Below are 14343 nucleotides of genomic sequence, written 5' to 3'. Positions count from 1 at the left end.
GTTGGATATTGTAGGGTACATGATATAGAAACACATTTTAAATATCATTTCATGCTTCTTTCTGCCTAGTGCTATGATCAGTCATTTTAGAATTATATTATTTTGATAATAATGTCTCTTTATGTATAAATACTCAATATTTCTGAAAATTGCCTTAAATGTTGCAGTTAACATTTGTCTCACAATTTTTTTACATACACACAGGCAAATCACCCTAAATATGAATGCCGGAGGTCAACTGAACAGTTTGATACACAGTATACATATACCAAAGTGTGTGTGTGTGTACTGACCACAAATGGAATTAGGGCATATGAAATATGATTATTAATGATTTTTATACATACAAAGGCAAATCGAACCATATATCAAACTATATATGTCTCACTACTTTTTTTATTTCAGGAGTCTGTTGAATCGATGAAGGACTCGCTACAAGCAGGTGTTCCTATTCCAGAGCCTGAAACATTAAGGGGCAGATTAATCAAGGGTCAAATTTCAAGTGGAAAATACTTCGAAATTCAACCATCGAATAGAATCCTCCGGCATTCGAAGTCGGAGGATTTTATTCATCGTACGGTCGTATACCCGATCGTAGAACGATCGTTCTTCGACTCCTACGATTCGAACAATTTCGAACAATTTTCTGCATACATTATCATGGGAAGGCCCATGTATCAACATTCTGATTTTACAGGCTTTAGAAACCATGAAAAAAATAAAGATTTTACAATTGTAAAAGGACAAATCCCCACGGACTTTTACATGACCTTAATAACTTTTAGATAATTAAGGTTTATACTCGGGCCCAGACTGGCCATGTGTCCAATAAAGCACATGTCTGGTGGGCCACTTTATTTTTTTAAGTAAGCTGGGGAAGCCGGGAGCTGCCAGAAAGAGCCAAAGTGAAGCCGCCAAATGAGAGCCGAAGCTGAAGCCGATGAATGGGAGCCAAAATCGCTGATTGGAAGCTAAAGCCAACAAAAGGAGCTGAAAGGGAAGCCTCACAGGAGAATGAAGAGGCCAAGGAGGAAGAAGGCCACTTGCCAAATTGTAAAGGTAAGTTTCCACTGAACACCCATTTTCTTTTCTCTTTCTTTTTAAAATCACTGGCCACCAATGTTCATTTTTACTTTTATTGGGGGGACCCTGGCCACCAATGTTTCTTTTTAAACTTTTATGGGGGGACCCTGGCCTCCAATGTTTTTTTTTACTTTTATGGGGGGGGGATCCTGGCCACTAATGTTTTTTAACTCTTATGACCCTGGCCACCAAAATTTGGCTTTTCAACATTTATGGAGGGGAACCTGACCACTAATGTTTTTTTGTTTTAAGGGGGGGGCCTGACCACCAGTGGAGATAATGTCCACCACATTTATATGTGGGCTGCTTTGTTTTTTATTTTTTTTCCAGGGCCGCTTTTTACTCCCAGTCTGGCCCTGTTTATACTAGTGTTTTTTGTGTTGATTCCGTTTGATAAATTACAAATTCTAATTGGTTTAGAGTAATTAGTATAATCCACGATTTTTAGCGCTGACAAATATGATTCGTGAAAATGTAGAAAATACTGATGTTGGTAGATGAGTCCACCTTTTAACACTGGATTATTTGAATGGCCAGTAGCTTGCTGACAGCATAAACATCATTTGTTTATATATACACATATTATTAGCCTACAGAAGATCAAATGTAGCAGAACTATAGCTCTATACTCAGAAGATCAACCCGGTGTTTTTCTGTCTTCTCTATATAAACTGGTGTATTTCTGTATAATTATATTTAGTATCATTACTAATGTGTTCCAGGGTTTTTACCACCAGAAGAAAGCTGTTATAACTTTATACTTCTTTAATTTCAGGAGTCTGTCTGTTAAATCAGTGCAGGATAGAAAAATGGTGCATTTGCTAAGCTATTACTCTAAGGTTTCTGCTTTCTTAAAACTATAGAAAGGAAGCTTTATATACATCAATATTTACATTGTGAGCACACCTACTGTATTAACACTGGATTATTTGAATGGCATTGGTTTGCTGATAATATGAACATCATTTGTTTATTTATACACAATCTTTGTTAGCCTGCAAAAGAACAAATGTAATAGAAATATAGCTCTATATTCAAAAGATCTAGCTGGTGTTTTCTATATAATTATTTTTAGCATCTTTAAACATTGATTTTTAGGACTTTTGATACCAGAAGAAAGTTTTAGTATTTTGAACATCTTTCTGTCCAGGAAATGGGCATCATTGACCACTCCTGGGTGAAAGGTCAGTTATTATTACATGACCAAGAAGTAAAATAAGTGCTTCCTGTGTTTTAAATATTTTGGTCCAATTTAGACATGGTAAAATGTTTAGTACAGGTATGGGACCTGTTATCCAGAATGTTCAAGACCTGGGGTTTTCTGGATAATAGATCTACATACCTTAAGTCTACTAGAAAATCATGTAAACATAAACGCAATTGGCTGGTTTTGCTTCCAATAAGGATTAATTATATCTTAGTTTGCATCAAGTACAAGGTACTGTTTTATTATTACAGAGAAAAAGGATATAATTTTTTTTGAATTTTGATTATTTGGATAAAATAGAGTCTAGGGGGCAAATTTACTAAAGGGGAAGTGGCTATTGAAAAATTCGCCAGTGTGATATCATTTTGGCACTTTACTAATGGTCCTTGGTGTAAACTCGCTAGCGAAGTAGACAGACTCTAGCGGTACTTCGCACCCTTATGCCAGGCGAAGTTGCGCTCTGGCGAAGGGATGTTACTACGCTAATTCACTATGTTGTGGATTTTACTGAACGTTACCTCTTGCGCCAGACTTTGCCAGCTCAGACCAGGCGAAGTGCAATAGAGTAGATAAGAGTTTCTGTAAATAGTTTTATTTTAAAAAATGCTGGTGTCTTTTACTTTTTTCAGGGTGAAAAGATCGTAATTTTTTTTTTGATGCCCTCCTTCCCCCCCTACATTTCCTAACATATGGCACCTAAACTATACAGTGGGCACGTGTAGGGCAATATAACAACTCTGTTTTATTTTATTAAAGTTTCAGCAAATACGTTCATTGTACTTTAACTTGGTGCCGTATGCAAATTAGGCGTAACTAGCGTAACTTCACTTTGCTTGACTAATTAACGCTAGCGCAACTTCGCTACCTTTCGGCTCCCTGGACACAACTTCCGATTTTAGTGAATTTGTGCTGCCCTGGCGAATCTACCCCTGGGGAAGTGTTTGCGACGTGAACAAAGCCATCACTGGTGCAATTTCGGAACTAAGTAAATTTGCCCCTATGGGAGAAGACCTTTCTGCAGTTCTGAGCTTTCTAGTAGATAATGGATCCCATACCTGTACTTGGAATCATTAGTGAATGTTTCCTTAGTTTAATTTATAAGGCTATTGGGAGTCACAGAGGAGTTTTGTGCCCATGTTAGTTATGAGGCAAAAAGCATTCATTATGTCCTGGGCAATTCATGGAACCTGGATTCCTCACATTTGATTGCTTACACTGTCCCTCTCACCCAGTGAGCCACCAATGAACAGGGGTCAAAAGAAGATTTTACAAAACACTATAACAGCATCAAGATGAGCACTTAAAATGGCATCTCTCAGTGCTTGCCAATAGTTTTCTAAACTCTTCCCTTTAATGAGTTAATGGTAATTAAAAAAAAATATAACTTAGATTGTAAGCTCTATGAGGGACTTCCTTCCTACTGTGTCTTATCACATAGCACTTAAGCGCTGTGTCCTTATACCTGTATAAGCTTTGTGTATACAGTATTTATTATGCTATTTGTTCCCCCTGTGTGTAGGTTTATATATTTTTAACTTTTATATGTTGCACTTTTACAGTACTGCGGCTCCTAACAGAGCTTTAAAAATAGAGTTCTACATACACTACATAATATTCACAATTGGAGGGTACTTATGAGAGAACTGATTCTAACTGTTGTTGTGATGGTGACACCTAATGATGATAAACTGAATAGCACCAGTTTCCCTAAATCACTGAACAAAACATGTTTCTACTGTCACCTGCAGATGTTGGACTGGTCAGACAAAAAAACAAAAAATACCAAATTACCTATTGGTGCACTTACTGTAGGCCAGTTGGGCTCCAAGACTTAGCTTTACAATCTGTCTAACCTAGGAGTTCCCATACTTTAATGTGGGGACTACTTTTAATGATGTTGTCCCATCTACTGTACATCCATAAAAGCATTGTTAGAGCATTCTGTTCCATAGAAAATATTACTTAAATATTGATTTATGAGAAAATATATATTGTTATATTTAATAAACAAATATATTTCTTATGTAACCTTAATGTAATAAATATCTGAATGAAGCTTGAAACAGGGTGGTTTAGACAAACTGTTTGAGATCTACGGATCACCAGCCTAAGGTTTACTGGTAGATCCCCATCTACCTTTTGGACCAGGGTCGGACTGTGGGGCCCACTGGGACTGCTGTCCAGGGACCCCCTCCACCCCCTACTATGAGGTGCCGCCTGGAGCTCACACATGAAGGTGTGCACGCATGAAGGCACATTTGGCGCAACGCCAAATTTATGTTTTATATGGTGGAATCCCAATATGGGGAGAGGGGGTCTGGCCCAGCGGGGGCACATGAGGGTCGGTGCACACCGTGTTTTTTTCCCGGTGTCCCGCCGGGCCAGGCCAACACTGTTTTGGACACCCCTGGTCTAACCCTTTCCAGTTGCACCACTACACAGCACATATGCTTAGCAATTTATATATCTAATATCTCTGAGAGTGGACTCTGAATGCCAACTTCCCTGGTCCCAGTCCTGCACTATGCAGATGTAAGTTAATAATCTAGCCCAAACTCACAGAATGTTAGTCTGTCTTGACTCTGTCTGAATGAATCAATCACCCTCTAACTGGTAACTCTTCTCAGCCCTATGTTTGTTTGCTTTCACAGTTCCCTTGCCCCTTTTATTCTTGCACACATAAATTCAAGGAATACCATTTAACCACCAGTGTCATTAATGTAATTAGGACAAGATGCACAAATTAAATAAATATTGAGTGTTTTACATGTACATACTTGTTTGTTAGTGTGAATCATGTTAAATTATTTTGTTAAACGCCCTGAGCCACCAACTGGATAATGTTTTAGAACAAATTCATTTATTGTCATCTATAACCCATCCATAAAAATTGATGCTCTGTTCGGGGGATCTAAAAAAACAACCCCGGGAAAGATAAACCATTAACTTCAGATATAATACACTGCTTAAGTCTCCATTGCTGACAATTAGAGATGCACCAAATTCAGGTTTCCATTTGGGATTCTGACAGGATTCTGGATCTGCCACTTTTGCAGGATTCGGTTCGGTGTTCAGCTGAATTGGGTTTGAACCCTTACAGATATGGCTTTAGAGCTTTGCACAACTGGACCTGACAATTTATTGTGCGGAATTGATTTAATTGTTAAATGTTTATGAAATCTGAATGTTTGGATTTAACCTTAATTTGGATTCGGTGCATATGCGCTCTATCTTCATGCTAACCTCTGATAGAGAGAATGTATACAGTATATTGCCCCACAGGAGGGTCTTTTTGTTAGTGAGCTTGAACCACTTTGAGACACATTTAGAAGATCTGTAACACCATTTTCATGGGTACTATAATAGTAATGAGCGAGTACACCCCCTATTTTATAGACTATTTGACCTCTAATTGAAGTATAAACCCCCAGTGTCCTTAAATCAATTGGATGGCTATGAGATAAACAGTAGAAGTGGCTAGTTATCACCAGTGATGGGGGCCCACAGAAATATATGCTACAATAATAATCTTATGATAGAATACATCTTATGAACACGTATGTATATGGTCAAATCATTCCTTTAAAAAAAAAGAAATGGTCTATCCATCCCGGAGACATCCTATGGTACCAACGTCACCGTGACATACAACACTCATCCCTGAATCTGAGACATTTTATTGTAGGCTCCAGTTGGCACTGACATTCGGGGTGTTCATTGTAGAACAAATTCCTTTGAAGGAGAAGGAAAGAGAAGGAAGAAAGTTCCTTAAGCATAAGAATCCTATTACCACCACGTCTGGGGATCCCTACCAAGTCAGTAATTGGAAACATAATTGACTTGCTGAATGCTTAGCCTTTTGGCAGGACTGCCATCACAGGTTCCTGCACAACAAAATTTTCTGGGCACACCATGCCACCTCTCCCCACCTATCAATACAAAGGCTACATAGACACAAGTGCTAAAACAGTAAATAAAATACTTTTGGCCAAAAAAGTACCACCACTTCAAGGTAGACTCTTTAAGCAGGTACTTACTCTAACCTAAACTGTGCTTGGTTTTAGAATTTTTCTGCATTTCTAATACAAATAAGAGCCATTTGATCAAAAAAATAACCAGTTTTAATATGACATTGGAAGATGGAAACTTGTATCCTGATGAAAATCTGCACTACTGGTGGCAGCAAATATCCTGAAATATAACTGGACAAGATAATTAGCCTAAAACTCGAGCTGACTCTTCCCTTATACTTCTATATATTTTTACTTAGCAATGCGGGTGCTCCCACAACCCCCCTTGTGTATTTGCTTTTACAGCCTGTAGCTTTGTCTAAGCTTCTTGTGGCTTGTAGCACCCCCCATACCCACCCCTATTAATTAATAGTGGCCCTATGCTTTTAACTGCACCATATTTATACATTTTTGTCAAAAATGGGCGTTGGTTTGGGCAATCACTCTCTCTTAAAAGCTGCAATTCAGCAGCGGGGGAGGATTTAGCCCTCCAGAAACCAAGGTTCAGCAGACTTTTACTTTTTACTTTACTAATGCTATTATGCAGAGAGACACAGGATCCTCAATACTATGACTGGTAGGTAAACAAGTTAGGGACCGCCATATGGGGTTTACCTTGACGTGGTATGGTGGCTTTTCAACTTTATAATCATAACTTTGCAACTAAAAACCCCTGTCTTTGTTAACACATGCATTTGCATATCTACTGAATTACTTAGACAGGGGCCCAGGGAATGTGCACTGACCCATTTGGATATGCCAGTAGCACTTCCCTTATACTTCTATATATTTTTACTTAGCAATGCGGGTGCTCCCACAACCCCCCTTGTGTATTTGCTTAAAACTCTAGCTGGACAAGATAATTGTCAGATGGTCTCGTTAGTTTAAAGATAAGAACCTTCATAAAGGCCAAAGTCAACTTCTTATTTAGCTGAGATCTAAAATAATAGCCATGGGGTTCATTTCTTCTTTTGTTTTAATTGGAGATTAAAGGAGAAACAGACCCATAACATAAAAAACCCTACCCCCCTACCCTTTGTAGACCCCCCTCCCTCGTAGCCTAGGTGGTACCCGGGGCAAATGCCCCTAACTTTTTACTTACCCCTCGGTGCAGATTATGTCCCCCTTAGTTCACGGCAGCCATCTTCTTTTCTTCGTTAAGCAGACCTTCGTTTATGGCGCATGCGCAGTAATTTTCTGTATTGATCTTAGTCCCCCAACAGCTCAGTGCTACCATACTGGTGCTCTCACTACCCAGACTATTGAGTATTTTCTTGTTCTGACAAATTTGCTTTGTAGACTGACCATGTTGGAAAGTTTTATTTTAAAGGAGAACTAAACCCTAAAAATGAAAATAGCTAAAATACCATATTTTATATACTGAACTTATTGCAAACTTGTCCCTGGGGGTCACCATCTTGGAAAGTGTCTACGACACTCACATGCTCAGTGGGCTCTGAGCAGCTGTTGAGAAGCTAAGATAAGGGGTCATCGCAAATTATCAAGCAGAAAATGAGGCTGGTCTGTAATATAATTTGATGTTGCAGGGCTGATTATTAAATTCTGCACGGGTTTCTGTGCTGCCATGTAGTAATTATCTGTATTAATTACTAATCAGCTTTATATTGTGACATTTATATTCTATGTGTACTGTATATTGTGAGTGGGTCTCTGAGCTCAGTAAGTGACAGCAGCACAGAGCATGTGCAGTGAATCAGCGGAAAAGAAGATGGGGGGGCTACTGGGATATTTTTAGAGACACAGATCTTTACTGCTAAAGGGCTGTGGTTGCCTTGGGCTGGTACAGAAGCTCAAAACATAATGTACAACATGTCTAGCTACTTCTTTAGTTAAGCTTTAGTTCTCTCTAGTTTGCTCTACCTAGACCACTTATAATAGCCTATGATTATACCTGAGCATTTCAATTAGGAGTGTACACTCAGTGGTGTAACTACCAGGGGGTGCGAGGGGATAGGCAGATCCCCCCCGGCAGATCATGCCCAGCTATATCCAGCTGCAGCCACGAAGAAAGTCGGCATGTAGGGGGGTGGGCCCGAGGGGGTGGGCCCAGCTGCACACGGGTCCGCCCCCATCTAGTTAGGTTACTGTGTACACTTATGTTTAACTCCGGGCCAGATTTGTGGTGAGGACACAGAGGCCAGGGCCTAGGATGGGAAAGTTCTAGGGGTGGCATGCTGCCCACTTGCCACATTGATCAGAAGCTGCACTGGGTAGTGCACAAATTTTGAATTCCAAGTTCTCAATACAACTCCTGTTCATTTAGTTAGAGGCATTGCATGCAAGGGTTGAGGGCATACCTCCCATATAAAAAATGTAAAGAGGGAGAAAAGGATCTGCCATGTCCATTTTTGGCCACCCCCCTAAATACCATGTTCAGTTTACAAATCTGACAGTTTATGGAACGTTTGAACACATTTCTGGGGATTTTAGGTACATGTTTTATTAAAGTTTTGCTAATGAAGGTGAAATTGCCCTTTTTGCTGCGAGTCTCAGTTCTCCCAAGATACCTGCTTATCTTATTAGTTATAATTGCATCAAAGTGCAGGTGCTGAGTATTCTGTGCTCTCTGACAAAAGCCTCTTATTTAATTTAGTATCAGAATCTTTTTTTGGCATCAGTTCAGGAGATCAAAGAGAAACACAGCACATTTTCATAAAAATCCAGGACTGCTGGCTGAGCTGTCAAAATTAGGACTGCCCCATAAGAAAACAGGACAATTGGGTGGTAAGTTTAAGGGGAGTAAGAGATGGTCACATGTCACAAGCAGTTCCTGTGCATGCAAGCAGGGGCGAGGAGGGAATCAATTCGAATTTGACTGGCCATGGGGTGCTTCAATTTTCAATCTGGCGCTGCCTACAATCCAAAATAAATACAGGCTGGTGTGAAATACAATGGCATGGATATTCCACAGATATCTTTATGTGACACAAGCATGGCAGGAGACTTGATTCAACAAAGAGAAGAATACAATATGGTGTTAAAGAGGAGGCACAGGGGTCTACAAAGGCTATAGTTCCCTAAGGAACAGGGCTGGTTACTCATAGGTCAGATGTGGTCCCCAAACAGATTGCATTTCCTTATTAGCTAATTTAATGTTGCCTCCATCAACGAGGAAGAGGTAATGATCCTATGGAGCATTAGTAATAACACTCTATAGGCACTCACCTCCACTCTATACACAAGTCTAATGCCTACACGCTCCTACCTCATTAGCTGACTAGCTGCATTGCATGACATTAACTTAAAGGAGAATTCAACCGTTTAAAAAAAAAACCCCTACCCCACGTAGAACCCCCTCCCTCCCCAGCATAGCTGCCCCCGGGGGAAATGCCCCTAACTTTCTACTTACCCCTCGGTGCAGATTCAAGCAGCACTATTGCACTCACTGCACCAGCAGACCCAAATTTCCATTTTAAAAAAATGGAAATTTGGCTCTTAAAGTTACCAGAGGCGGCTTTTTGACGCCCCTGGTAACTGGTCACTCCGTGCCGCCTGAGGCAAGTTTCTTACCTTGGCTTATGGCAAGAGCGGCCCTGGCTGTAGGCCACAACAAGGCTCTGTCCCTCCCCTATAGCAGATAGTAATGACAGGACTGACTTGCACCCCCTGGTCTGCACCTCACACCAGATTGTTTCAGGGCAGACCTCAGGAAGATTGAGGGAAGAAGTGCTGAATGAGCATTAAAGGGGATGTACCTGATGCAGCAAACCACAGATCAAAGCAAGAGACACAGCAGGGCCCATCCTGGAATCAGTTCGCTCACTAGTTAATAGATGGGGTTGGCTAGATCACAAAATAAATAAAAGTGTCAGAAAAAAGCAAATTGTCAGCAAAACACAGGCATCTACATTTGGTGTTATACTGGGTCCTATTAATTCCAGATCATTCTGCATTTTCAAGCTGTACTACCAAATGGTATAAACAGAAGTAGGGGGCTCTATTTGGAAGCTCTTACATCACCAAAACCTTGGGGTGGAAGAGGATTTTAGATCTATATCTAAAAATATAAAAACATGAACTCTCATTGGTTTTCTTATACTCTGTGCCCCCTGCAGCCACTGGGTCTGCTGCCTTTTGTTATACGAATAATGCAAGAAAGCAATTAGGGGTTGTAAGTGAGGGATAGTGTGTATAGTAACCCAAAATGGTGTCACAAGAATGGGGCTGGAACTGTCAGATAGTTTGGCTGGTGAGACAAAGTAACACTTCTCAATCAAAGTTGTATCCCACACAGTGTTTCTGTTATACAAACCAATTTCTGCTTAAAGGAGTTGTTTGAGATAACTTTTAATATGATGTAGTCTGAGACAATTTGCAATTGGTTTTAATTTTTTATTATTTGTGGTTTTTGAGTTATTTAGTTTTTTTTATTCAGCAGCTCTCTAGTTTGCAATTGCAGCAATCTGGTTGCTATGGTCCAAATTACCCTAGCAACCAAGCATTGATTTAAATAAGAGACTGCAATATGAATAGGATAGGATCTGAAATGTAATACATTTGTAGCTTTACTGAACATTTGATTTTGGATGGGATCGGCGACCCTTATTTGAATGCTGGAAAAAGTCAGAAGAAAAAGGCAAACAACTAAAATGCTATAAATAATAAAGATCAAGAATAGGCCATTATATAACCTACTAAAAGTTAACTTAAAGGTGAACCAAAACTTTAAAGCATGCTCTCCTTGCTTAGAAAAAACCCCTAGTATCCCTGTGTTTCAGAGATTCCTTGATCACATCTTTCCAATTCATTTAGCCAAGATGGCACTATTTTCAACTGCCCACTAGATGCCAGTTCCATCAAGTCTGTGGGAAACATTTTACACATAGAGATATCACAGCAACCAATGTGGCAGCTTCCAAAAAGGCACATTCAGGAATAAATAAAATGGACCCTACAAAGTTGAATTGTTTGCCATGAGTTATTGCGGTTTTGCCCACTGTTAATAAATGAGCCTCACTGACATGTTCTGTGACCATGTAAAGGCAAAAGGCTGCAGGCCGACTCATACAGGTCAGGGAACAATGAGCAACTCAAATGTTTTATAATATTAAAGAAATCCCCTGTACTGCAAATGATAAAGATACTATAAGTCTGGGAGTTCTGGGCTTTGCTTTTGGAGAAGGCAATCATGTTCTATGCACAGAGGTCTTCCTGTGTAAAATGACAAGTACAAGAGAAGCCACTCCATCTCTTACATGACACTTATACTGGAGCTCCCCATAGTGACGGGCACCTCGTACCAGTCTCAGCCCAGAAACACAGTAGGAATCAGGGGTAGCCAACCAAAGCTTCTGTTGTGTGTGGGTAGCCAATCACAGCTCCCCTGCCTTCACACAGGGAAAGATATGCTGCAGTCAACTGACAGGTCAACCTAACTGCTGTTTGCTGTGCAATGTGCTGGCAGCCTTGGATTCCCCTATTCAGCCATGGAAAGCAGCCAGCAGAAGGTACAGATGTTGGTTGGCTGGCTCAAGTTAGATTTGGGGGAATTATTTATGAAAGCAGTAAGAAATGCACATTTTTAAAGCACATTCCTTTAGAGGTGTATAATGTAATGGCATGTTGGTGTACTTGACACTACAGTTCCCCTTTAAAACCAATAGTTTGCACTCAGCTACATGGCAAATACCTACATAATGAGAGCTATCATGTCAAGTTAAGGGAACTTTAGGCAGTTAGTTAGTCATACCATTTTCTGTATCTCACAAAACACTTTAATAAAAGAAATAGTGGATAATGACAAACACAAGCTATGGGTTTGCACTGGACATAGGCACCTAACGGTTTTCGCCGGCCCAACCAATCAGAGTGCGTGCTGGCCCAGCCAATCAAAGTGCAGCAGAGGTGACTTAGGAGTAACAGACGCTTAGTACCAACAGTCTTATGAGACAGTTGGAGAGAGAGAGAGAGAGAGAGGGAGAGAGAGAGAGAGATAGCGAAAAAGAGAGAGATTGTGAGCATGGAGATTTCAAAAGCGAGGAAGCGAAGACGACAGATAGACGAAGAAGAACAACTTCTTTCCCCTGGGTGCTGCCATGATTCCAAAAGGGTGAGGCACCAGGGTGATCAACGTGGGACGTGCCACCCTTCAGCTGGGGACCCAGCACTTCAAAATGAGCCTTGGAACACCTTAGCTCACATAGGCATTGGCCTAGAGACCTTCAAGGAGTATGGGGAAGACGCCTACATGTACAACAAGAGCCTTGAAGAGAGATTTATGGCTTTGAACTTTCTACAAAGTCAGCCAGAAATCACATTGGCGTCATGGTATGAGTTTACCAGCCTGCTTGTCTTCATACACAGACGTCTGAAGTTGGACTTTAGGTCTCTGTGCTTGACTGTCAACCTTCTGGAGCGGTTTCTTGCCCGCACTGCTCCCATCAAGACCACCGACCTGAACAGAGTAGGAGCCACTTGCTTCAATATAGCCTACAAGTTAGTGGACAAACGGCAATTCAGCCTATGGAATTGCCTAAAACTCTTTGATGACACCTTTACAAAGAAGGAAATGAACCAACTGGAGCGAGTCATCATTTGCAGATTGTTTTTTGAACTGTCGGCACCGACCATCGATGACTTCTTGGAGTATTTCACCCTCAGGAGAGTAGCCAGCCAGAAGAAGCCTGTAGCTGCCCAGCAGACAAAAGAAGCCATTGTCCTGATGGCTGCTAGAGGCATCGCCGCACTGAGCCTGACCCACCATCATGAGTTTTATACTTATGCACCCTCCATGATGGCTCTGTGCTGCCTGAAAGTAGCCATAAAATTCTACCCTTCAGGCAAACCCATCAACGTGGATCCCGCTGAATACCCAGATCACGTAATGGAAGAGTGTGTCGGGAAGATCATCGCTCTGGTGTCATCCAGGCAGAGCTTTTTACACATGCTGCTTCCAGCAGTGTTTCCAAGAAGAACAGCAGAGGAGACAAGCGCCTCCCAGAAAGAACCCGAAGGTGGTGAGGCAGAAACATCCAGGCAGGAACAGGGTTCTGACCCCTTGGAAATGGCCCAGGGATCTGGCCTTTCCATCTATCATCAAGGGGTAGGTTTGCAATACAGGCACCCATACATTCCCACATATCCATACTACCACCCTCACATGCACCCATACATTCCTACATATCCATACAACCACCCTTACAGGCACCCATACATTCCTACATATCCAGACAACCACCCTTACAGGCACCCATACATTCCTACATATCCATACAACCACCCTTACAGGCACCCAAACATTCCTACATATCCATACAACCACCCTTACAGGAACCCATACATTCCTACATATCCATACAACCACCCTCACAGGCACCCATACATTCCTACATATCCATACAACCACCCTTACAGGCACCAATACATTCCTACGTTTCCAAACAGGTAGCCATACATTCACCACACAGACACACATCCCCTTACTGACACCCACCCTTACTGACATACAGTCATACATGTATTTTGGTAAAGCTGAATAGGGCATATTGATCCTGGGAGTAATTCCGATTGCCGTTAAGGAGTCAGGAAGGAATTTTTTCCTCTAGTGAGGTTTTTTGCCTTCCTTCGGATCAAACAGCCCTTTGTGGGTTCTGTTGGGACACTTATTACTGAAATACAATAAAGCTGTGACCATCACAGATTCACCTCAGAACAGTTGTCCGTGTCTTTATTTAAGGATTGGGTACTCGGTAAAGCTTTTTCCCTGTGTTAAGGCAGAGCTGTGACTGGTGCTTATATCCTACTGTGTTGATTAATAAAAGAAAATAAAAAGGTCAGGACAGGCAATTGCTCAGAGGTCCCAAACAAAGGAACTCAAGGAAACGAGGGCCACCATTTTATTGCATTTATTGCACCGCACAATAACATGCTGCTGATCAGCAGTCTATCGCTGGAAAACCTGTACAGGTATGGGACCTGTTATCCAGAATCCGGATAAGAGATCTTTCCATAATAAGTCTACTAGAAAATCATGTAAACAGTAAATAAACCCAATAGGCTGGTTTTGCTTCCAATAAGGATTAA

At 41.0% G+C, this 14343-nt stretch overlaps 1 protein-coding gene across 1 annotated transcript; it reads left to right on the top strand.

Moving 5' to 3' along the window:
- Window positions 1-10758: 10758 nt before the first annotated feature.
- Window positions 10759-13528, top strand: LOC121399395 (cyclin-O protein B-like; the record flags this gene model as incomplete). The annotated part of the gene is made up of 1 exon (XM_041579998.1): window positions 10759-13528. A coding segment is annotated over exon 1 (1248 nt), but the record flags the coding sequence as incomplete, so codon positions are not given.
- Window positions 13529-14343: the final 815 nt, after the last annotated feature.

This window comes from Xenopus laevis, chromosome 1S (genome assembly GCF_017654675.1).
Source record: "Xenopus laevis strain J_2021 chromosome 1S, Xenopus_laevis_v10.1, whole genome shotgun sequence".
NCBI classification, from domain to species: domain Eukaryota; kingdom Metazoa; phylum Chordata; class Amphibia; order Anura; family Pipidae; genus Xenopus; species Xenopus laevis.
Note: the sequence above shows the minus strand (reverse complement) of the source record. Positions and strands in the feature narration are given on the sequence as shown.